The 26,197-nt window shown below is 36.4% G+C and overlaps 1 protein-coding gene across 6 annotated transcripts in view; it reads left to right on the forward strand.

Annotated features, from left to right (window-relative positions):
- Window positions 1-24,512, forward strand: part of lrp8 (low density lipoprotein receptor-related protein 8, apolipoprotein e receptor) — a 240,181-nt gene extending 215,669 nt beyond the window's left edge. For 2 of the 6 annotated variants that reach the window (XM_055212411.2, XM_055212413.2), the window contains 5 exons: window positions 6,991-7,143; window positions 7,845-8,252; window positions 16,920-16,994; window positions 19,860-20,047; window positions 23,683-24,512. In XM_055212411.2, the coding sequence (XP_055068386.2) occupies window positions 6,991-7,143; window positions 7,845-8,252; window positions 16,920-16,994; window positions 19,860-20,047; window positions 23,683-23,721 (863 nt within the window). In that variant the 3' untranslated portion in view covers window positions 23,722-24,512. Of the gene's footprint in view, window positions 1-6,990; window positions 7,144-7,844; window positions 8,253-16,919; window positions 16,995-19,859 lie in introns of all 6 variants that reach the window. The other 4 variants (XM_055212408.2, XM_055212409.2, XM_055212414.2 and 1 more) reach the window with 3 other exon arrangements.
- Window positions 24,513-26,197: the final 1,685 nt, after the last annotated feature.

Here is a 26,197-nt window from a genome sequence, read left to right on the forward strand (position 1 = left end):
TGTTAATGATGTAACGTATAGAAGAGGGTGCTAAGTTAAGCCAATGTCGGCTGACTCCCCGGGGTTGAAAAAAAACCTAGGAGAAAAACCTCCCGCATTTTTAGCCAGGAGGAAAAAAGTCCTAGGAGGGAAAAACTGACCATGACAGTGAAGATCTCACATTATTTTAAACTCATTTCATAAGTTTTTATTTTAAATCAAACTTAAGCTAGTTTACATGTTATTTTGCATAGATTGTATAAATACTGAATAGTGTTTGGGAAATAATATGTGACCCTGCTGACCTGAAAAGTCCTAAAATTCAGGCTAAAGTCTCATTTAATTATAGAACATTAAAGTTTGATTTTAATTATTGATTTCACTTTCATTTTAATATTTCACATGGCCTTTGTATTGAAGTTATCAAGGTTATATTTTCACAGAATATTCTTTACATTTATGTAGGGTGGTTTTATGTAGAAAATAGTTCTGGCAGTACAGTTTTAAGTTATAGAATAATAAATGACTTCCGCTGGGTTTTCACAGGTAGGGTCGCTTATATTTAAATTTAAAGATTGTGTTTACAGTGTGCAATGTAACATGTGTTCATGTTTCACGTGTAAAAAACAAATAATTTTTACATAATTTACTTATCTTTATAGCGCTGCTTTCACTGTCCTCAAAACGGGCTGATGTCTTCCTTGTTCTATGAAGTCCCTCCTTCAGAAATATGTATCAAGTTCTGATTGTGTAGCTTGTTTAGTGTGTTGTGATTCGATAGCAGCTTAGCTTAGCCAGAGCCGTTATTTTAGCTGGCGACTGACGTATTTGTGTGGGCAGAGTTTAGTCAAACACTTTTGAATTGAAGTCATTTTATCGGGAAGTAAATGTAGTCCAAACCGGCCGTTGGCTGTAGGCTTTAAAAGGGGAATTCTGTTAAAGAAAATATTTCGCCTTTCAGTGAACTTTGAGCTTTATCATTTTACAGGTAGTAATTATGCTATCATAGCAACATTACACACTTACTAGGGTTTTAAAATGGGATCAGGAAGAACGTGACCTTTAAAGTAGAACTTTTTGCATTTCAGTAGTGTCACAGAAGAGTTTTTAGAATAGTGTAGACACTGTATTTTAATAATGGGTTATTTTTACAACAACTTTAGTATGCTCTAACACCCACTTTAATGTTATATCTTTCCAGTGGTAGTAGTTATTAACAACCAGGGCCTAAAACCCCTGCCAATGGCCAATAACTGAAACAGCTTGTAGTTCATGATGAGTTTCATCTACAATAACTAAGGGTGCGTCTCATTTCTCTGTCGCACCCCTTTCCCCTACCCATCGGTTTTGCGCGTTCATGTGAGGCGAAGTGGCGTCTCAATTCTCAGTCTGTTCAAGGGCTAGTGCCAAGGCGTAGGGATACATAGCCCTTGACATGAAGTGTGATAAGGACCACCCTTAGCGTAAGAATTTCTCAGGAGAGCCGGCATCAAGATTTTTTATGGCTGAACGTCGAACTGTCAAGGAGTCACACAAATGAAAGTAACATGATTTTCATTAGTTTAATTGAGATTATATTATGACACTCATGTTTTATGATACTTTTAATTAAATGTTCAAGCGGTTTTAATTGTAATGTTTTTGTTTTGAATTGCTAGTTAAGCCACTAGCTAGCAGCTAAGTTATGCGCTATTTGTTGAGCTCAGCTCAGGCAATCGATACCACAACCTGAGACAACGGCATCTTCTTTGTTTATGTCAATGCTTGTCTGTTGACGTAGAAGCCAGTTAGCGGCAAGAGAAGGTGATGCAAACGATAATCGAGTGGTGTCTGATTTTTTAGAGGAATGATCTGTCTTACCTTCCCCTTCACTCGGTTTCGAGGGGCAAGGGGAAGACGAAGACTAAGTGGAAGGGGTAAGACAGTGAAATAAGATTGGCACTAAACCTATTTAAGTAACACTATAAGCTACACTGTAAAAAAATGTGTTGCACTATAAAACTTGAATCAAAGTCATTTTAACTTTTTTGACTAGTTATTATTTGCTATAAAATAATACAAGTTGAACTAACGTAAGCTAATTCTACTTTATTTTTATAATTAAAGCAACTCCTCACTAGTCAAGAAACTTGAAATTAATTGTAAATTCAAGTTGATTAAACTTAAAAATGTACAACAAGGATTTTTTTTTACAGTGTGTATATGTTAACATTAGTTAACTACAATAGTTAACATTAGGGCTGTTACAATAAATCGCGTGTCCCATTAAAAAGACCTGTCTAAAATCGATTCTGAATCGCAAAGCTTGTGTTCTCACTGCGCAGACCAATCGGATTATGACATACTATGAAATCGATTTATAAGCCCTGTTCTCAACTCATTCTTGTGATACTTTGATGCCATACCCAACCATCTGCACAGCGCTGCATAAGGACCAACACACCCGTTAGAGCCGTGCTTAAAAATCATTAAAATGTCACCGGACAACTGCCGATTGTCACACTTTCATATACTCGCCAGTGCCAATTTTTAGGTATTTTAGGCCCTGATAACAACATATAAAATGTAAATGTGACAATATTTCACAGTACAAAGTACCTTCTGACAAAATGCTTTATGATTCAACATCTGTAGCTGTTTTTTTTCCACATCATTCAGTCTGTTGAGTTCAATGGCAAGTGATGGGTGTTGTTATGCAATATGTATCAAAACGATATGTCTCATCTGAGCATCTACTGCTAATTCCTCTCTGCAGCTAAAAGAAACAGTGGATGAACGGCATCATTTTCATCCTGACGTCTGTCACATTTTACCGTTGTTATAATGATTAGAGGCAAATCTATGCTGACTCCGTTTTACTGCCACGAAAATGTGGCTCATCATTAGATAGCAGTTATGAGTTCCTATTCTAGATGAAAGCAGAGAACATTAAAACAGAAGTGTGTGCGCGTGTGCAGTTTTCAATTCTTTGTTTTCATTCTTTCATTACAAACAGACCATATCCAGCATGTCGGCAGAGAAACCAATTTACAGCCGCTACACTCCTCACAGTAATAAATAAGAAGCTCTATTTAAATCTAAATCAAGGAATTAAACATGTTGCACAGAAAATGAAAACGAATACAGGAAAACACGTTTATGCTTTGCAAAAAAAATTATGAGAATGAAATCCAGCTGGTTTTGTAACTCAGGAACACGGAGAATGAAATATTTATCAGCTACAGCATGCATGCCTTAAAAGAATGGTTTCATGAACAAAGAGTGTTTTTCAAGTGAAAGTTATTACTTGAAAATTCGGTCATTATGTTCTCGCACTCATGTCGCTCCAAACCCATATTTCTTGCTTCTGTGGAACATGAAAGTTTTTTTGGCGAAAGTGACTCTTAACTCATTCCCCACCAGCCAACTTTGAAAAAGTTGCCTGCCAGCATTTTTTTGTGATTTGCAATTGCACTAAAGTTTTACAAAATGCCTTCCAGGAATTTTTTTTCTAAAATATATAAACATACAAATATATCAAATTAAAGAACCGACCCTCTGCTTTCAAACAAACAAAACGGAGAAAAAAAACATTTCATTCTATCTATATTTTTTTTCTCCGCTTACAAACTCTTAAAGGATTTGCCCATTTTCTTAAAAAAAATCCAGATAATTTACTCACCACCATGACATCCAAAATGTTGATGTCTTTCTTTGTTCAGTTGAGAAGAAATTATGTTTTTTGAGGAAACATTCCAGGATTTTTCTCATTTTAATGGACCCCAACACATAACACTTTTAATGCATTTTAAAATTGTGGTTTCAAAGAACTCTAAACGATCCCAAACGAGGCATAAGGGTCTTATCTAGCGAAAAGATTGTGATTTTTGACAAGAAAAATAAAAAAAATGCACATTTAAACCACAACTTCTCGTCTATCTCCGGTCCTGTGACCTCACGCAATACGTCATCACGTCAAGAGGTCACTAACTACTCAAAACTACTAATGCAAAACTACGCCCCAGTGTTTACAAGTGCGGAGAAAGAGGACCGTTCCAATGTTGTTGTATGTCGAATAATACTAATTAATGTCTTTGTGTCAGTTTATTGTTTAAAATGGTGCGCAAATGTGCATTTCATATATGTAACATGTGACCTTTCCACGGCATTACACAATTATGTGAGGTCGCGCTGGTGCGTCACAGGACCGGAGATAGACGAGAAGTTTTAGTTTAAAAATGCATTTTTTTTCTTGTCAAAAATGACAATCGTTCCGCCAGATAAGACCCTTATGCCTCGTTTGAGATCGTTTAGAGTCCTTTGAAACTGCAATTTTAAACTGCATTAAAACTGTTACATGATGGTTTCCATTAAAGTCCATTAAAATGAGAAAAATCCTGGAATGTTTTCCTCAGAAAACATAATTTCTTCTTGACTGAACAAAGAAAGACATCAACATTTTGGATGACATGGTGGTGAGTAAATTATCTGGATTTTTTTAAAATGGACTGATCCTTTAAATATAGTTTTTTTTTTCAAAATACCCATTTTTTGCATTTTTGTGAGGGAATTTTGTTAGAGATCAGATTCAGAACGATTATCAAAACATACACAGAGTTTAAAATTAGTAAGTAACATTTTGGCTTCAGTTTTTTCATAAGTTGGGTAAGTGCCATCTAGTGGATAATCGCAGATTAACAGAAAATATGCAAATGTTTTCTCAAAATTGACAAGATAACCTGTCAATGGTGGGGATAGAGTTAAAAAGAAAGTATTCCTCACACAAAGCCTTTCTACACTCTCAGGAAAAAATACAACAAAAATTGTCACTGGGGCGGTACCTTTACAAAAAGTACATTTTTGTACCTAAAATGTGCATATTGGTTTCTCAAAGGTACATGGCTTCAGAAGAAAAGTAATATGGTCTGCTTTTATGGCACTATTTATGGTCCAGTTGTAAACTCGACACTTACATTATAGATAAAAAAATGAAAAAATATTATTTTAAAATGCACACTTTTTTACACAAAACAAAGTCATACAGGTTTGAACTGAAATCATGATTGGAATAAATATATGCTGCGCCTTGTTCGGTCGGCCGCCATGTTGGTTCCAGACCGTGGCTGTGGGGGATGAACTCAACTCAACTCAACTCAACTTTATTTATATAGCACCACTAAAAACAACGATTGTTGACCAAGGTGCTGTACATTAATCCATAGTATTAACAATAAAATAACACTAAAAGCATCAATTACACCAGAAAGACAGGACAAATACATAAAAACACTCCAGACACCGCAATATCAACTACACTTGGACTGAAAGTCCAGAGTGTGCGCTTTAGACCTATTGTTTTGTATCAGGATGCTGGTCATTCAGCCACCAAAACACAGAAAATACATCTTTCCATAGGACAAAAAACTCAGAAAATGTGGATTGTTAAAATTAGAAGGGAAATATGACCTAATTTGAGATAAGAATTCGCACATTGTGTACCGTACTTTCCAGACTATAAGCCGCACCGGAGTATAAGCCGCATCATTCAAAAACGCGTCATTAAGACGTAATAACATATATAGGTCACAGTGGACTGTACATCACGTTTATTTAGAAAATTATTTCACAATATCCAAGCCCAAGAACAGACATTTAATCTGGAAAGGCGAGTTATTCAACTAAACAATAGCAGACAGAACAGCAGGCTGAATAGATGTCTGTACATTAAAAGTAATATTATCAGTTATTTAAACGATAAACCATAGCATACAGAACTTACCGGAAAGGTTGAATAGGCTAAATTAACCAAACAAGCCAACTAGCTTTAAGTTCGCAAACTCGTCATTTCACATCACAGAATCCATTGAATTACATAAATACAGAAGCAGCATATAGCGGACTCTCGCGGCTGTAGATGGTAATGATGTCTCTTGCCTCATAAATGTCAAAATTTATTCATACTGACTTATAAGGCGCACCTGACTGTAAGATGCAGCACCAGCCAAGTTATGAAAAAAATTCGTCTTATAGACCGAAAAATATGGTACATAATATCGGTTTTGGAGATTAGCCTGTTGGCTAATCACTATTTCATGTTGTAAGCATGTTTACTTTTCTTTAAAACACCAATATAGTGCAACAATACAATATTTTATGACAACAACAAAGTATACATTTCCAGTTTGTATAGAACATGCATTTTCTTCGTTATGTTTTTTTAAAGACATAAACATTGACTTTATAACATGTGATTGACTTGATAACAAGCTATTATGTGACAGTTCATTGTGCAAGTATTCTCTTATCTCAAAATTAAGTCATATGTCCCTTCTCTTTTTAACAATCCATGATTTCTGATGTTCTTTGTCATGTGAAATTTTTTAAATGCCGCTCTGGATGTCCATCCCTCACAGCCTCGCTTTGGAATCAACATGGCAGCAGGCTGAATAAAGGTGTATTAAATTAAGCATTTAAAAAAAACAAATTAACAGAGATAAACAAATGTTTATTACCAATTTTTAAACATTTTAACACACTCAGTTGACCTGTTTGACTGAATACATGCATCTATTTTTATATTTATGAAACACTAATAAGTGATTTTTTATTCTTGGAATACCTGCTGCCCAGCTTTGTGACCCCAGTTTAATGAGCCTAACACAAACGTAACATACTAGCTGTCCATTCCTTAAACTATTATGCTTATATTGCCAATAATACCATGACATTTACCTCCAATATACTGCATTGCTGTATTTGCTCCAGTAATAATATGACATCAATGTAACATCCATATAAAAATCCATACTCATCAGCCTTTTACATCAAGGCAGATCCACAAATCCATTTTTGCTGGTCTATTGGTTTATTGCAAATGTGATTCATGCTTAGTGTGTGGTAAAGTGTTATTTGCATCCCTATGTCATCATGTATTTTATATACAACACTCAAAATGCCAACCATTACATTTATTCTCATACCCAGCCAGTCCAGCTATACTTGAGTGATTTAACAAAACATTTTTCTTTGCAGCTCCAGACACCTGTAACATTGGGAGTCTGCCCAATGGCGGCTGTGAATATCTTTGCCTCAGAGCCCCTCAAATCACAGACCATTCACCCAAGTACACGTGTGCCTGCCCGGACACCATGGAGCTCGGCAGGGATATGCGCCGCTGCGTGACAGGTAACACAAAGGACAGCTGCAGGTCGGCTTATTCATACTGCACAACACTGAAACTGTCACATAAATGTGACACTGTGGTTTTGTACAAGGTTACATGCATACGTAAATAGGAGCCACTTTAATACTAAAAATAATAAGGTAGCTGTAAAAGAGCTACTGTAACTGTATGACAACAGCTGGACAGAAAAAATAAGAAAGAAGAATAAAACAAGTAAAAATTAAATTGAAAATAAATATGTTTAAAAAATTATTAAAAGCATGTATTTATACAGTGTATGGTGCATGTAGTTTTGTGTTTTTTCTTCTTCTGTATATCATATTTCTGTGGGAATGGAAAATGGTCTCTAATAAAGAGACAGCGAATTTATGATAAGGGCATTGCAATAATTAATATGGAAGTCCCATTTGACAGATCAAAAGCCATGTTTGTTTACACAAACATGTATGCCTGTTAGCTGGATCAGTCTGGAAAAAACAGTTTTATTATTGGTGATTTGAGTTTTATACAAACTATAATTTAGGACCACTGTTTTCAGTTTTATTCATCACTTTTTCAAGTGCAGCAGCTTTTAAGATTTTCTCATTTCTCTATTTAAATACATATGTACAGGCCAATTTTAATACAGCTCCACTTCTTCCTAAAACGAACAAGGCTGGGTCACGTGACTGTCATAATACAGTATTTGTCTTGTCCTTTACAGTCAAACCTAAGACAACTACTGCTGCCAGTACAACAACATCAACAACACCAGAATTATCCACTACTACTACACCTATCACAACTACTACACCTTCAACCACCATTTCTACTAAAAGGGCCACTACTTCACCCACCAGTACAACTTTACAGACTACACCAACTACAGTAACAACTACAACCACTCAGGTTCCCATGGCAACCAGCACCAACCCAAGGAATACCACTTATTATAGCACACGTCATCCCAACACCACACCCTCCACAGCCACATCTACCACAGGGACCAGCACTACACCACCATGGACACAGACAACATCGAACCAGACAACGGCAAACTTCAGACAGACATCAACAACCATCGCTCATGGCAACAGTGTGCAAGAGGCCAATGGCAACCTCTCTCATCGCGGTAAGTGCAAGTCTTCCTTATAGGGATGGGCACGAGTACTCGATTGCAGCATCGATGATCGATCACGAAAACGATGATCATGAGGGTTTATTATTTATTTATTTATTTATTATGGATATGGCGGCATTTGGATGTCTGGTTAGCGTTACACGCGCATGTGGTAGTAAAGACTGGGTCTGGAGATGCGTGTTTGACGTCGTGTCGAGCTACGCAGACCGGTGTATGACATCAGTAACATTACCATGCATGATTTAAAAACAATGCGCGGCAGCCCGCAGATCCCGTGAAGGCGGCCACACCTCACTATAGGTTTAAAAAGATGCCGTGATTTTTGGAAATACAGTCAGTCAGGTGCAAAATGTACAATGTACAGCGCTGTCAAAAGTTCAATGGGTTATCATCTCATATTTAAACATCAAATGTCAAGAGATACCAGAGAGCCATACGAGCATTAACATTACATCTTGACTGAGAACAGGTAAGGGGACGACACGACACAGCTAATCACTAAAATGATAGCAAAAGACTTAAAGCTGCTTAATGTTATGAAGCTTGTGCTTTGACTGGACGTGTTTTTCAAAGCGTGCTGTTTATGATGCACATCCACAAAGGGAGTTAAACTTTCTGTACATAACTTAGTTGAAAACTTAGTTGAAGTCTTGCATTTTATGCAGATAGATGCACGTTGTACATTTATGTTGTATAAAGGCTTAATATTACGTAGAATGCGTCATATAGAAAGCGCTTCGGTTTGCGTTTAACCCTTTAGTTTCACTTCATCACGCAGCTATTCCTGTAAAAGGCTTTTGTTAAAAACATTTAATTCATTAATATTCTAGTAGGCTATGTGTTTATTGTTCTGTCTTAGTTTTTTTCAAAATTAATATTTTTTTAATTAATAAAAAAGTTTTTAATAAAAATATTTTCATTTTCACCATGACGTGTACGCCCGCCCCCAGTTAATCGAGTACTCGTTCTTCTGACCTATGGATTAATCGAAATGAAAAAAATGACATAAATGTACATCCCTATTTCCTTTTATTAATCAAAAAAATGATTCAAGCCCTTACTAGAAATGACACATTAAAATTATGTTCAATTAATTTAAAATACGTTATTATGCACAATAAGTATATGTATTTAATTAGTCTAACACAAAATGAAGATGTACTTTAATTTATTGATTTTATTTTTAATTGCATTAACACAATTAGTTTGAGTTTGGGTTCTGGAAAAATAATTTCCCAGCATGCTTCGCATGCAACTGCTTTTGGAGAGTATTTTTTAAAATTAAGTGTTATTTTATGTATTTTTAGGTAAAGAGAAAGACTTAATAGTGTTTAATGTCCGTTTATCTTATTGATTTAGAAGCATTTGTGTTATATTTTTTCAAATTGTTTGGTTATCGTGCAGAAGAGTGGGGCTTGTGGTTAGGTTGTGGATATGACATATTTCTCTCAATGAGCACTAACTGTGTTAAAGCCTGTTTGGAGATCAGTCTCTTCTCACATGCTCATACAAAGTATCATATGTTATTATTATAAGCATGCTAACATGTGCTTATGATAATTAGTATGATATAAAAACGTTTTATATAAAATAACAGAATTGAGTTATTCAGACTACACTACACTGAGTTATTTAAACTACGCTAAATCGAGTTATTCAGGCTACACTAAATTGAGTTGAGCCAACTAATTGAGTATTGACATTTACTTTAAATTGAGTTTGACTAACTCAATATATTTTTATTGTGTAAAGCAGTTTTTTATGAGTTAGGGGTACACATTCATATTGGATGGAAATCCTGCCCACAATTTTATTGAGTTAATCCAATGAATCATTTTTTGTGATGTATATGTATAATCCTTGCAAATCTGAGGCTGGGTTTTAAAAAAAATCCCTAAAGGAAAACACCACCGTTTTTCATTATTTTACTATGTTCTTACCTCAACTTAGATGAATTAATACATATCTGTATTTTTTCAATGCGTGCACTTAATCTTTGTACCACGCGTCGTGAATGTGTTAGCATTTAGCCTAGCCCCATTCATTCCTTAGGATCCAAACAGGGATGAATTTAGAAGTCACCAAACACTTCCATGTTTACCCTATTTAAAGACTGTTACATGAGTAGTTACACAAGTAAGTATGGTGGGACAAAATAAAAGGTGGCGATTTTTTAAGCGGATACAAAATGAAAACTATATTGTATGGCGGAAGAGCACTTAGTTTGCAGCACTTTGACCTCTGCAGCCAGTAACAACATCACTCCTGACTACTCCCCTTCTCGCTCAAACTTCCATCAATGTTACTGTGCCCGAGCCTTTAAATGGGGAAAACATGAAAGTGTTTGGTGGCTTTTAAATTTATCCCTGTTTGGTTCCTAAGGAATGAATGGGGCTAAGCTAAATGCTAACACATTCACGATGCACTCTACAAAGATTAATTGCACGCATTGAAAAAAGATAGGTATGTATTAATTTGTCTAAATTGAGGTAAGAACATAGTAAAATATTTAAGAAAATAATTGCTGTATTTCACAACAAACGTGATATGGAGGAAATAAAATGTTGGCTAGTATTATAATCATTTAATACTTATTTGTGTATTGTGGCATAATATTTGAGTTGCTTTGACACAGAAAAAAAATAACTCAGTTTTCTTATTATGAAATTGATGATATTGGGATTGGGACAACTGTGAGGTTATTCTAACTTTAAGATGTTATTTACAACAGTATTTTTATTTATTTATTGAGAATTCAAATTCTGAAGTTTTTTACTTAAATCAACCTTAGGAAAAGGTAAAACTTTAAATGTGTTTTAGGGGAAAGGGAATAAAAAGTTTTTAACATTTATCTGGGAATGTGGCCCCTGTTTTCTCAGTTTGTTTAGTTTGAGACCTCAGTGTTCAATCTGAGTGAAACATTCCAGTGCTGTTACGCTAAATATCAGCACTCTTGAAACATCACTCGGCCAATCAGAATACCGGTTGTATAAAAGAGTTACCCTCACTCAGAACTTCTACAGTATTCGTACCGTAATCCTCAGAGCCTTTTAAAGTTAATGTGCAGTAGAATTTGCTTGCTGAGCATCACTAGGCCATTTGAGAGTGATAGATGAGGTATCAGTAGTAGCCCCTGTGTGTGTCTCTGTGCTGAATTAGAGCATCCAGTGAGGAGAGAGGACCAGCCAGCCATGACTGATGAACATTGCCCTTAGCCTAGTTCCTCTAATCACCTTCTCCCAAACCCCCACAGTCGCTGTGATACGTGGACATGCTCAGGTACATGGCCACCTGGACACAGTGGGATAAAGCCATTGACGCTAATATTAAAATCGATGTCCATGAAAACCCGCAGAATAGTTGGTGATCAGGTTAGAGGAGAAATACAGGAAACAGTGGACAGACAACTGTTTTGAGTGTTTTTCCCAGTGTGATCAAATGTTTTTGTATTTAAAGGGGACGTATATCATATTCATACATTTAAGCAGGCATCTAAAACATACAGTAAATGGTTTATTGGAAGTATATGTTTCCAGTTAGTTACAATTAAACATGCAGTTATTAAATTGTGGTAGCATTAAACATTTAATTCATCTCATTTAGTATGAATACAATACAATCAATCAATAACATAAATGTATTATTAACTTAATTAAACATCTGTAAAGGCTATACTTTATGACATCAATTGTAACTTGTGTCAGTGTCTATCCCGTGATCTGAAAATATACATATGTTAGACCAACACTAAATATACAAATACTAATGAGATCATGTTGGTTTTTCATCTCTCCTGATCAAAGTACAGATTCAAACCACCTCATTCTGGATATATATGATTTTGTTGAATATTTTATGACTGACAGGATATTACACAGAGGCAGAGGTGCTGAAACTATTCATTAGATAAAACAAGTAAATGATTTCTCTATGATAACAGATGAAGTATGCCAGTAGCCCATTTTTCTTTTCTGGCTTATCTGTAGATTTTGACAAATTTCTATAAAAAAACATCTTTGCTAAAGATCTTCATCACATTTGCTTTTTCTGAACAGACATCAGTGCGTTTAGTGAATATAAATTTGGTTGTAGCTTCCTAGACATATGGACTATGTGCTGGCAGTATGTCATTAATATAATAAAGTATGTCGGTACTGCATACTACAGATGAATTGTTTTTAGGTGAAAATTTACAGTCAAATAGTGTATGATACTGCAACGTGATCTCATGAGAATATGTGTGTATTTTTACCATAAGTGTGGTTGTACCACACATACGTTTACGTACGTTTTTATACACACTGAAACTAATACGTTAATGATTGTAACAGCTTTACAGACACAGATTTGTGCGTATTTTTATTCATAAATATTAAAATCGTGGGCATTGGCGTTTCTTACTCAAATTAATGGAATGTTTGCAGTCATATTTTCTGACTTATTTATTTAACTCATTCCCCGCCAGCCTTTTTTTTAAGTTGCCCACTAGCATTTTTTGTGATTTTCACACAGTTTTACAAAATGCCTTCAAGGAACATTTTCTTCTGAAAATGTATAAACATACAAATATATCAAATGAAAGAACAGACCCTCTGCTTTCAAACAAACAATAAACAAAGAAACAAAACAGGGGATTTTTTTTACAAACAAAAAAATTTGCAAAAAGCTGAAAAAATGAATTTTTGTGAAGGAATTTAGAGATCAGATTCAGAACGATTATCAAAACATACACGGAGTGTAAAATTAATATATAATTTTTTGCTTCAGTTTTTTTATAAATTGGGTAAGATCTAGTGAATAATCGGGGTATTACATATTACTATAAAACTCATCAGGAACGTGTTTTTTTTTCATGCAAATGTTTTCTCTTAATTGACGAGATATCTCATCAATGGCGGGGAATGAGTTAAGACAGTTTACTCATGAAATTGAACCAAATGAAATGTTCATGACTTTCAGAAAATTTCATAATATTAAACAAGACTACCCTTTAAAACCTTAAAATTAAACACATTTCTGTAATCATTTAACCATTTTGTTATGTTTGTTAGTTTGTTTGCCATGACACACAAAAGGTGTTTTCTACAATGCTGTCCTCTTCAATAGACCTTTTGCGAGTCGACGTCACAGTTACGTCACGCGTGCATGTGGTGGCAGAAAAACAGTGGAAATGAATTAGACACGAGTGAAACGAACAATATAGCTCACTAGAAAATGTTTTATTGTGCTGTTGAGTGTCAGAATAGGAATGCCAAAATAGATGACCTTCATTTTTATAGTATACCGTCATCAAAGACACCATTTGAAGATAAACGTAGGTGTTTATGGTTGCAATAAAAGCCCTCAACCAGACAGACTGGAGTGATGAAATCATCTGAAAATCTTTTAATAATTTGAATAGAAAATAATTAGAGAAGATATTCGGTGTTCTGTCGAAGTCTGATCCCTCTATGTGTTTCTTATAGCGTTTTTATCACGTTACGTTTATAATTTATTTAGAAAGATTAAAGATTTGAATGAGTTCATAATATCAATAATATTACCATTTATTAAAGTTTTCGTATTTTTTTCGTTTTCCATTACTTCTTTTTACCTTATATCTTAGCCTATGTCTTCTTCCTGTTTGTTCTAAATTATGATGTTTACTAATAAATATATAAACATATCACACACACACACACACACAATGTAAAGTGTTAATAATATATAAACAGGCCTATACAAATTAATTTGGATGTAAACATAGTAGTTTTGGAGCAAACACGTAGGCTATAAATATAAGGAAGAAATTGAAAACAGGAAAATGATGAAATATTTAATAAATGATATTATACAGAATACATGATAGTATTGCTCTTATAAGTACTTCAGCGATTCATACTGTAAAAATAATTGATTTACCAATAAAGAACAATACATATACATTACATACATGCACACAATTAGTAGCCAAGTCATTTAAACTTTTAATTTATTTAAAAAATAAACGTAACTTGGTGAAAACGTTATAAGAAACAGTACACTTAAGAGAAATATAGGGGAAACAGACTTCTACAGAACACCGGATCCTTAAAAATCACAGTTTAATGCTAAAACACTTCACACAGCTATTGAGAAGCATTCACTTTCTGCCACCAGTTGGGCGCCGCCCACAAAAAACGTCATCTCTGTTTGCAAACACGCAAAAGGTCTATACAACAATAATTACACCAAAACACCATTAATTCACAAAGATGTCAATTTTTTTGATTTGCTGTAATCCACATTTGGTCTTGCGTGCCAAGTCACAGATTTGCGACATTGACTGCTGTCTTTCAGTCGAGTTTTGAAATTTGAAATGCGCACCTTCACAGAGAGATGCCGGATTAACATTCTCGTGGATTAATAATAACTTTAATACTTCTCTGTGCTTCATATACTCCATAGAGGACCGCAGCTGCAGCACGTGAAATTTCGCAATAAATAAATTATTTGTGATTACACTTACTCTATCTTTCTGTTATGCTTTTTATTTCTAACAATACATGATTTTAATAAACTGTTTTTGGGTGGTTTAGAGGTAGGACTGTGTGAAATATTTTTGAAATGCTATATTGTTATTGTTATTAAAATATTTCTACATATTTCTGTCTATTTAGTTGCAGAATTTAAAAGAATACATTACGGGGTTTGTATTATATGGGTTTGAGTTTAGGGTAGGGTTAGGGTGGTAACATTATCAATAATGGTTAAAAAGAAATTATACATCGATCTTTATGGTTTGAACGATTTTTATACGTTTAACATTTTGTAGCTGTAAAATATTAAAAATGTAACTAAAAACCAACTACACAAACATGCAAAAAATCCTACAAATTAAGCGATGCAGTATAAACCAAGATGCAACGGGTGTCACATAAACACACCGAAAAGTGTGTCAAAACATCCTTTAAGGATGTATATCTTTAAGGAATGGCGCACTATGATAATAAAGGTGTTTCTGTTCTTTTTAAATCAACTATATCTTTCATGTGTATTGTCTGTATTGTTCGGATTACTTTCTTTTGTTTCCTACAGATTTCTAACATCCAGCCAAAGCCCTTTTTTGTGCCCCTCGGGCTGTCTTGTGTGTATCTGTATGCTGATGCTGTACTAACCAGTCTTAATCTCCTGGCTCAGACTCTATTATCAGACACTAATTATGCTGTTGCTAATGGAGGGCCACATACTAATTGTGAGATTGAGGTGGGATTTATTTGGTGGAAACACCAGTAAGAACCTCACTTTGAATAGTGAAAACACACGAACAAAGCAATGTATAAGCAGCAATGTATGACTTGGTAGCAAACGGATGCCAAATAGCTTCTGTTGCTGGTGTAAAAAAGTACCTGTTACATGCCACAATACCTCAGTTAGTGTTTCACCGTATTTGTTTCTGTTAAATGAGCATTAAATTCAGTCATCACTTACATCTTTTAACCTCATGTTATTCAAAAAGCGTAGCAGGGATCTTGGAATGCAAACCTCCTAGAGGAGCGTACCTTAATAGTTCCAGTCATGAAATGAAAAGATGAAAGCAACCAAAAAATGGTTGCACTTAACTAGACAGCAACCATAAAAGCACATCATTATAATTTCATCATCAGGGTCCTGTCTTATCTTCTGGTTGACTCTATACTGCAGATATTATTGAATGGCAAATTGCTTGTGATGTTTTTTGGATAAAAGTGTCTGCTAAATGACTACATATAAGTCTAAGAGCCACGACTGAGGGCAAGATTTTTTGTGAATTTGGTGAGAGCATATCATTTGTGTATGACAAAAATGTAATAAACTATTCCTTCAAATAAAGCCATGGTTTATTGGCTGGAGAGTAACCAACACAATGTCCCAAATCTGATTCACAGTTAACTAAGTGGCAGATGACAGTCTCTATTTTAAACCATTTTATAGAAAGTTAAAAGAATAGTTAACCCAAAAATGAAAATTCTGTCATCATTTACTCACTGTCATGTTGTTACAAACCTGTATAAATGTATTTGTTCTGCTGAACACAAAGGAATATATTTGTAACCGAGCAGGAAAAATACTAATATGGACCCCAATGGGTCTCAAAAATGGTTTGGTTACAAACATCGCTCAAAAATCGTGAGTTAAGACTTGTTTTAAGATCTCAAATAAGTCTTTGGTGTCCCCAGAGTGCGTATGAGAAGTTCTAGCTCAAAATAACATATAGCTAATTTATCATAGCATGTTAAAATTGCCACTTTGTAGATATGAGCAAAAATATGCCGTTTTGGGGGGTGTTTTTTAATGCAAATAAGCAGATCTCTGCCCTCAATGGCAATGCTGTGGTTGGGTAGTGCAGATTAAGGGGTGGTATTATCCCCTTCTGACATCACAGGGGGAGCCAAATTTCAATGAGATTTTTTTCACATGTTTGCAAAACTGAGTTCCTAGGTTGTTCTTTTTCACATTTTCTTGGTTGATTGAAGCACTGGGGACCCAATTATAGCACTTAAACATGGAAAAGACAGATTTTCGTGATATGTCCCCTTTAATAATGACAGAATTTTGGGGTGAACTATCCCCTACCCTAATAAGGTATTTCTCTGTCTTTTTCTCTCTCTTTCTCTCTCTCTCTCTCTCTCTCTCTCTCTCTCTCTCTCTCCTCTATAGCTGGAACTGGAAGTGATCACTTTTTCCTTGGTAGCAATATAACCGTTGCCGTTCTGGGCATTGTCATTCCCATAGGTGAGTATTTATGTTTTTAAAGTATTTTTTTCTGCATTTTGAATTCAGTCTTGTTCAACCAGTAGATCAACTCAAGATCAGCTTTTGGCCTTCAGCTTTATGTGCACTACCTGCTTTAGAGACGCATAAGATGATCTTAAATAGCCATTTATAAACTTGAAACTACTTACAACTGCATCCTAATGGAATATTCAGGGTTAAATGCAACTTCAGCTCTATATAACATAATAGCATAAATATATAATACCGATATTACATGTGTAAATATAAATCTGTTTACATAAATGTTTAAAATAGTTCCTTGATCTGTTGATCGTGTAGCTCAAATAGTACAGTGAGGCACTAAAAGCTGAAAGGTTTGATTCTCTATCTAATGAATAAATGTGTAGGCTACATTACTTTTTTTATTGGAGGTTTTCAGCAAGATATGTGTTACGTGCCCTAATAAATTGAAAATTGGAATTTGTTTTTTTATATATATATTTTTAAATCCTTTGAGATGTATATATTTACCCAGAGACTTACATTGTAATGGCAAGCAACATATGTCAGTAGAGCTCTGTAGCTTTATAAGCTTTATAAATGGTTACTTATGATCTTTTAAAGAGGGGTGTCACTCTTGCATTTTGATTGATCATTCTCTCGAATGAGATTTTAACATCGTCCTTTTGACTGTGTGATAACTTAAAAATAAACACAAACATATAGTAGATAGAATATATGTATTGTATCTGAGATGCAGGACATATGAGTTTTCATAGAGGTCTCTGTCAAAAGGACTTGATGCATTTCGTTGAATGTTTTTTGGCAAGTGGCTTAGTGGAAGTGAAATAAATGTATCTTTGCTTGAATTTCAATAGAAAACACTATATGTTCCCTGTAAAAAATATTTTCTGTGTCTGGTGTAATTAATCAATGACCATCTTTCTTATCTAAATTGAAAGTCTAATTATATTGTTTTTTTTTTTATTGAAGTTGAGTTAAAATTCACTGAAAGTTCCCTTTCAAGTGTGTTTATAGCAAAAATTTCAAGTAATTGTTGAAATCTCTTGTGCCTCTGACAAAAGAGCAATTAAAGGGAACTTTCAAAGGACCAGGACAGTCAAAGCTGATCTTTTTTTAATATTAGGGAAGGGGTTTGCCCGACGCATGGTTATCAATTCAGCCTGAATAGCAATGCTTTCCCCCAACAATCCACATGTAGGCGTGTATGAACTTGATTTTTATTTCTTCTGGTCTATTTCTTCAGACAGAGTCTTGCTTTCTTACAAAGCATTGTTAGAAATACATCACATGGTCCACTAAGCCACTGTCTGTGCGTGTGTTTGGAAAGGTGTGTTTTGGCAGTCCTACATTAGTACACATCTAATGTTTTTATGTTCCTAAACTTGCTTATACAGTAGTTATTTTTTAAATATTATCAGATTCTTATTAAATTATGTAAGGAATAATGGCTATTTTCTGAGTAATTCACTTGCATGCTAAGCAATATACCATACATACTGCGTTCCATACTATTACAAGTAGCATGGTAGGTGTGCCATTCTGAATATAGCCATTATTATAGCATCTGATTATATGGAGCATTATGAGAAAAAAATATTCAAATATATATTCATATTAAAGGAAAACATCACCGTTTTTCAATATTTTACTATGTTCTTACCTCAACTTAGATGAATTAACACATACCTCTTTTTCAATGCGTACACTTTAATCTTTGTACAGCGCATTGTGAATGTGTTAGCATTTAGCCTAGCCCCTATTTAAACAGTCTTTAAATAGGGAAAACACGGAAGTGTTTGGTGGCTTCTAAATTCATCCCTGTTTGGATCCTAAGGAATGAATCGGGCTAGGCTAAATGCTAACACATTGACAACGCGCTGTACAAAGATTATGAAGAAAGATACACATGTATTAAAGGAATAGTCTACTCACTTTCAACATCAAAATATGTTACCACCCCAACCAAGAACCGTTGACACATCCCTCCACCATCTGTGCGCGCGCACGCAAGCGCCGGAGCGCGCCGCGACGCTTTGATAGCATTTAGCTTAGCCCCATTCATTTTCATGGTACCATTTAGAGATCAACCTTTTTTCTTATTTAAGACGAGTAGTTATATGAGCAAGTTTGGTGGTACAAAATAAAACGTAGGGCTTTTCTAAGCGGATTTAAAAGAGGAACTATATTTTATGGCGTAATAGCACTTTTGGGAGTACTTCGACTCGCCTGAAAAGTCCGCTCCCCTTCTCACTCTCATAATGGGAGAGGGAGGGTGTTACTGCGCCGAGTCGAAGTACTCCCAAAAGTGCTATTACGCCATAAAATCTAGCTCCTCTTTTAAATCCGCTTAGAAAAGCGCTACGTTTTATTTTGTACCACCAAACTTGCTCGTATAACTACTCGTCTTAAATAGGAAAAACGTTGATGTGTTTGGTCACTTCTAACTTTATCTCTAAATGGTACCATTGAATGACTGGGGCTAAGCTAAATGCTATCGAAGCGTCGCAGCGCGCTCCAGCGCTTACGTGCACGCACACAGATGATAGAGGGATGTATCAACAATTCTTAGTTAAGGTAATAACATATTTTAATATTGAAAATGAGTTGACTATTCCTTTAATTCATCTTGAGTTGAAGTAAGAACACATTAAAATATTGAAAAACTGTGGTGTTTTCCTTTTAATGTTTGACATTGGAAACCATTTTAAAATAACATTTCCCCCAGGTCTGCCATGACGCACCTTTAGGTTTGTGTGCGGGTGCTTGTACTGGTGTGTGTGTCATTAAGCGCCGCTCTCTGTCCCCTGGCTGTGTTAACGCTCCCGCCGTGTTTGTTGACTGTGTGTTAAACGCATGCAGTTCCTATCCTTGCCACAGTGGTCATCGGTCTGCTGTGTACCGGAGGATACCTGGTGTGGCGCAACTGGAGGAGAAGAAACACCAAGAGCATGAACTTCGACAACCCTGTTTACCGCAAGACCACGGAGGACGACGACGACGAGATCCACATCGGACGCAGCGAGCAGATTGGCCACGTCTACCCTGCTGTGAGTGGCAGTGCCAGACAGCCATACCTAGCACTGCCACTGGGGGGCAGTATCCCTGACCAGGCAGCTCATTGGTACACAACGACACCTATGCTATCCAGTGCAAAGTGAACAAAGGGAGGCGATCGATTGGATAGTGATGAAAGGAGGGCGGGGCTAAGACTAAGCTCATCAGACATGGCTCGTCGTGCGATTAGGAGAGAGATTGGCCTTACACTGTCTTTTGTGTCATACACACAATGAATCAATCCATTCACCACCTCCTTTACATTATATTTAAATGTTTTATTCACATTCATTGCGTTTTGTGTAAAGCTTTAAATGCTTTCCATGTTTGAAACTTCGAAATAGCGCTCACGCATTATTCCACGTTTTTTTTTAAATCATATTTTTAATATACTTTCTTTAGCAATGAGCACCTTATACGGCTGGACAATCATTTAGCGTATCATATTAATTTTTCTAGGTGTATTATTCAGGTGAAGTAAAGATTTATTCTTGCGTTTTAGTTACTGTAAGCCTAGGCTGAAGTGGTAAAGTTGTTGAGAGCAGTTGGGCAGATGTTGAATGTTAAAGCTGAGGTTCCTGTGCTACTGTATAGTCGACATGTCAAGCACAAGCAGAGATAGAGACATCAGCTGTGTAACAGAAGTGTGGTGGGTCGCCCCAGTGGCACAACAGGATTCTCTCCAATGGCACACACATCACACTTTTCAGTGTGTGTCTGTGTAAGTGAGAAGCATATCGGATGTTTCTCAATCCCTCTCTTCAGGAAAAAATACCTTAAACCAGTCTAAGCTGTTTTTTTGATGGTCTGAATGGGATAGTTCACCCAAAAATGAACATTTTGCCATAATTTACTCACTCTCAAGTTGGTACAAACCTGTATAAATGTATTTGTTCTGATGAACACAAAGGAAGATATTCTGAGCAATGTTTGTAAGGAAGCAGGAGCACATTTGATAATATTATGGAAGTGCTAAAAACGGTGATTGAATGGTTTGTAACAACTTGAGAGTGAGTAAAAAAATGACAGAATGTTAATTTTTGGGTAAACTATTCCTTTTTAATTTGTGTAGTTGACCGCCTGGCCGATCAGGCTTAGGCTGGTTTAAGTAGTTTTTTAGCAGTGCTATCTCTTCCTTTACTGGTTTTCTTTCTCTCTGTTTTGTTCTTATACTCCTTTGTCCTTCATATGAAGAGCTCAGATGCAAAATGCCACCTTTGTAAAAAAAAAAATGCAGTAATGATATTGACAGAATCTTCTGAGCACATATTATACGTTCATCAAATACTTTTGCCTCAAATCGGCTTAATCCAGGCTTCGGGACATTCAGAATGTCCGAGACCGGGATCTCTGCAGAACAAAAAGAGGCGTTTCTCAATTTTGGGGTGTTTCCAAACTGAAATAGGTGTTAAAAAATAATGATGTATGGCTTTTCAGGGCTTTTGTACTTTTTTGATTTGGATGGTTAAAACACCTAGCCTGACTACGTCAGACTTCGTACTTCCGCTAAATTTCATTACGCTTCTGTACTCAGTCTGAGATACCTCCCATTCAAACCGTTTTCCTCCGGCATCGAGATGGCCGACAAATCAACGAACAGAGGGCGGGCTGAGAGCCGTGCGTAGACGCTAAGCGCCGAATCATGGTTGTAGTGTAGTTTGTAGTGGACATGGAGACACAGAAAGCTATTTGCTCTGTTGTGGAGAACCGGCACTTGCCAACTTAAACCCGAACAAGAAAAGTGTTTGTTAAACATTTTGAATGGAGATTATGTTGTTGCCTTACTCCCGACAAGTTTTTGGAAAAGTTTAATTTATCAACTTTACCGATCGTCAGCGAGAAACTGTGTGCAGCACAGCTTGACGTGCACAACGATCGAGAAATCATGGAAGGGATTTATATTGTTCACAGTTAATGGTGGAGGACGCGTGGGCAAGCATTCTTTGGTGACATTCCTGATTAACCAGAAAATAAGGTAGGAAGATTTAATTTACATATGGTTATGGTTGTCTGGTGGAAGAGTTTCAGAGGAGAGAGGGGCGTTCCTCCCGTTAGACGTGAGTGGAAAGACACCGTAAGGATAGTGTTAAACTAGCTCTGGCCCGATTTACTTTACATAATCTGCAAAAGTCGTTCATAGCCATGTTAACTCTGGTATTTCGCTCGATGGGTTCGTTTTTACATCATACGTGTATTTTACAGCAGAGATTCGATGCGGCTGAGCCGGCGCATAACGCACATCATATCTAAATGTTATGTGTGATTGGCTTATGTTTAGACCAATGATTTTAAACTTCAGACAAGCCCCTCCCACGAGAAGGAAAACGATTTTCAATTATGCCCAGCCAGACACTGTCTATGAAGCGAAGCAAAATAGCAGAGGATGGTATTACCAGGCTATAAAACACCTAATCCCAGTTTGAAAACGCCCCAAAATTGGGAAACATCCCTTTTTTGTTCCGCAGCTTTGAAATTCCAGCTTTGTTGGCAAGAATCTGTTAAATGTCACAACCATTTTTTCAGCAAAGTTCTTTAGGTGCATGGGATATGGATTAGATAAAAAGCGGCACGCGTACATCAAGCTGCAAGTTTTTTTTTCCTTTGTTAAAGGAGGTTTACTGAATATAAAGGATGTTAACCGAAGCCTTTTACCAATTCAGAAAGAACAGTGAAGAATAACTGGAGACTTTTTTAGAAATTGAGAATTTTGCATGTACTATGCACTGCAGTATAAGAATGTTTGTAGAATTGGGCATGTCTGAATTTAATTAATTGAATTTAATTCAAAAGCGTCATCTACCCACATAATCTTTAGTAAATTGATAAAAAAAATCTTATTTTACAGAAAATTTTGTGCTCCACAACTTAATTATTTTATTTTATTTGATAATGCAGTTTTGGACCCACCAGCGGGTTCGCGGAGTTTAACAAGGACATTTCGCAAGACTTTTTTAAGATGTAAAATAAATCTTTGGTGTCTCCAGAGAACGTATGTGAAGTTTTAGCTCAAAATAGCATGTAGATAATTTATTGTAGCGTGTTAAAATTGCCGCTTTGTAGGTGTGAGCAAAAATGTGCCGTTTTGGGTGTGTCCTTTAAAATGGATATGCACTAAATGGCAGTGTCTTGGTTGGGTAGTGCAGATTAAGGGGCTGTATATCCCCTTCTGACATCACAGGCGGAGCCTAATTTCAATGCCCTATTTTTTCCCACGCTCGCAGAGAATGCTTTACCAAAACTAAATTCCTGGGTTGATCTTTTTCACATTTTCTAGCTTAATACAAGCACTGTGGACCCAATTATAGCACTTAAACATGAAAAAGTCAGATTTTCATGATATGTCCTCTTTAAGGGCTTCAAGGGTTTTGCAGCGAAAGACAGTCAAATTGAAATACTAATGAAATGACATTTTTGAAAATAAGGCATTTCAATTGCTGACTAATAGCATTTTCATTGCCATTAAAGTGAACTTAGTAAACCTATACATAAGAGCCTGATAAAAATGCTCATTTACAGCATGTCAGACGCACTTAAGGTGTTTTGCATCTGAACTCTTCATATATTATTATTTTATTTTTCTCTCTCCCCTCGTGTCTGTGTGTAATTGTTTTTTATTTGCTCTCTGCAGCGCGTGGCGCTCGGTCCGGACGATGACGGACTACCCTGAGGGCGATTTCCGCTTTCTCTCCTCCATCCCAGAAACCCTCCATCCTTTAGTTCTCGGTTTCTCCTTCCGTCAATGCCCTTTGGTCTCCTGAGGAGATCACACAAACACAGCGAGACACAGAGAGCCAAAAGGACACAAGAGCACTCGCTGGGCACAGCTGCCTGCTGCAAACTGGGTTTGTTTTCTCCAAAAGTCTCTTTTCAGCTCTTGAGCCCTCAATCGATCTAATTTGGGCAATAATCAGTAGTTTTGAAATTAAACTACTTAAACCCATTCTTGCTGTCAGTAGCAGTAGTAAGCATTGTTGCTTAATGATGACTAACCATGTAGTTCATCACTGTAGTGGCTAACCCTTAGTGGCTCCTCCCACTGTGTTTGTGTCATAATTCCTTTAGGCTATGACCATAACACACACATTGTCAGAAATATGATGCAAAAACTGCCACTGGGATGGTCCAAACATGTACCGTTTAGGTACAAGGTGTACTTTTTGAAAAGGTTCCACCCCGGTGACAGCTTTTATACCATTTTTCTGAGTGTGTATTGAATTTTGGGTAATTCATTCTGTCAGAATGTAAAGAAATAGGACGAAAAGGGGATGGGGAGGAATACAAATATGCACGCCACACACTCTACTAAAACCAATCCCACTATGCATACAAATGTATTTTGCGTTATAATTTGAGGTTGTGCATGCAAACAATACCCCATAAAACACAGCTCACTATTCGTAATATCGTTCGATATACTTCCAGTGCTAAGACTACTGTTCTTTCATACCAAGTCTTCCATATTAACTGACGTCAGGTCTTTCTCAAAGATCTGCATTCACACTCTCTGATGATAAAGGCGATCACATCCCAATGCAAATTTCCATAAACGTTTATTTCACCAGCACTGGGTCTTCCATGCTTCCAAAAAATAGGACCAACTAAAATCTTCCTTTTCATCTTCACAAATTTAACTCAGGTTTACGAATACAATCTGTATTGTTCGCGCACCTATAGATACGGTAGCCAGGGTTGACAATGGCTAAAAAGCTGTTTGTTCATATCTTCAATCCAGATCTCTCGCACATACACAATTGCGTCCTCTCCTCCCCTACACTCGTCATGCATCAGATAAAACCCCTTAGCATTTAGCATATTGACAACAAGGCACTGCCTGCCATATTGCATGGCTTAATGGCGTGATAGATTATAGTCGTAGATCAAAGCATTGCTCCGAACAGTCATCTGCTTAACAAGTGGCACAGGAAATGATGAGGGTCTGAATATATATACGCTTCCTGTACATCTAGTATTGTCTCCGAAAGATGAATGAATGCTTGGGACACTAGCTGGTTGACTGATTGGACAGCTGTATGGAAAATGAAACAACTTAACCGGCTAAAGGTTGTTTGCTGGTCTTAGTATGCAACCAAGCTGTTAAGGGTGGTACTCAATGTTTTGAAGACCATCTAGCTTGGTCAAGCTAAACTAGCTTAAAGGGATAGTTCACCCAAAAAATGAAAATTCTGTCATTTACTTGCCTTCACTTTGTACGAGTTCGGGTCTTCTGTTGAACAGGAGGGGGGATATTTTGATAAAGGTTGGTAATTAGACACAGTACCCATTGACTTCCATTGTAGGACAAACAAATACTACATAAGTCAGTGGGTACCATCAACTGTATGCTTGGCAGCATTTATCAGGATGTCTTCCTTTGTGTCTAGCAGAGGAAAGAAACTCGTACAACAATATGAGGGTGAGTAAATGATGACAGAATTTTCATTTTTGGGTAAACTATCTCTTAAAGTCAGGTCATCAATACAGCTTATGCTAGTGTAATATGTTTCATGAGAAATTAAAGGAAAACACCACAGTTTTTTATGTTTTACTGTGTTTTTGCCTCAACTTGGACAAGTGAATGCATGCCTGTCTTTTTATAATGCGTGCACTTGGTCTTTGTGCAGCGCGTCGTGAATGTGTTGGCGTTTGGCCTGGCCCCATTCGTTCCTTGGGATCCAAACAGGGATGAATTTGGAAGCCGCCAGACACTTCCATGTTTCCCTATTTAAAGACTGTTACATGAGTAGTTACATAAGTAAGTATGGTGGCACAAAATTAAAGGTGGCGATTTTTAAGTGGATAGGGGTGAGAACTATATTGTATGGCGGAAGAGCACTTCGTTTTCAGCACTTCGACTTCGGCGTATACAATATAGTTCTCTTTTTTATCCGCTTAAAAATCACCATGTTTTGTAACTACTCATTTAACAGTCTTTGGGTGGGGAGAGCGTGGAGGTGTTTGGTGGCTTCTGGGTTCATCCCTGTTTGGATCCTGGGGAGTGGATGGGGCTGGGCTGGATGCTGGCACGTTCACAACGTGCTGTGCAGGGATTAAGTGCACGCATTGAAGAAGGATGGGTGTCTATTCATTGGTCTAAGTTGAGGTGGGAACATAGTGAAATATTGAAGAACGGTGGTGTTTTCCTT

This window comes from Misgurnus anguillicaudatus, chromosome 8, assembly GCF_027580225.2.
Source record: "Misgurnus anguillicaudatus chromosome 8, ASM2758022v2, whole genome shotgun sequence".
Lineage (NCBI taxonomy): Eukaryota > Metazoa > Chordata > Actinopteri > Cypriniformes > Cobitidae > Misgurnus > Misgurnus anguillicaudatus.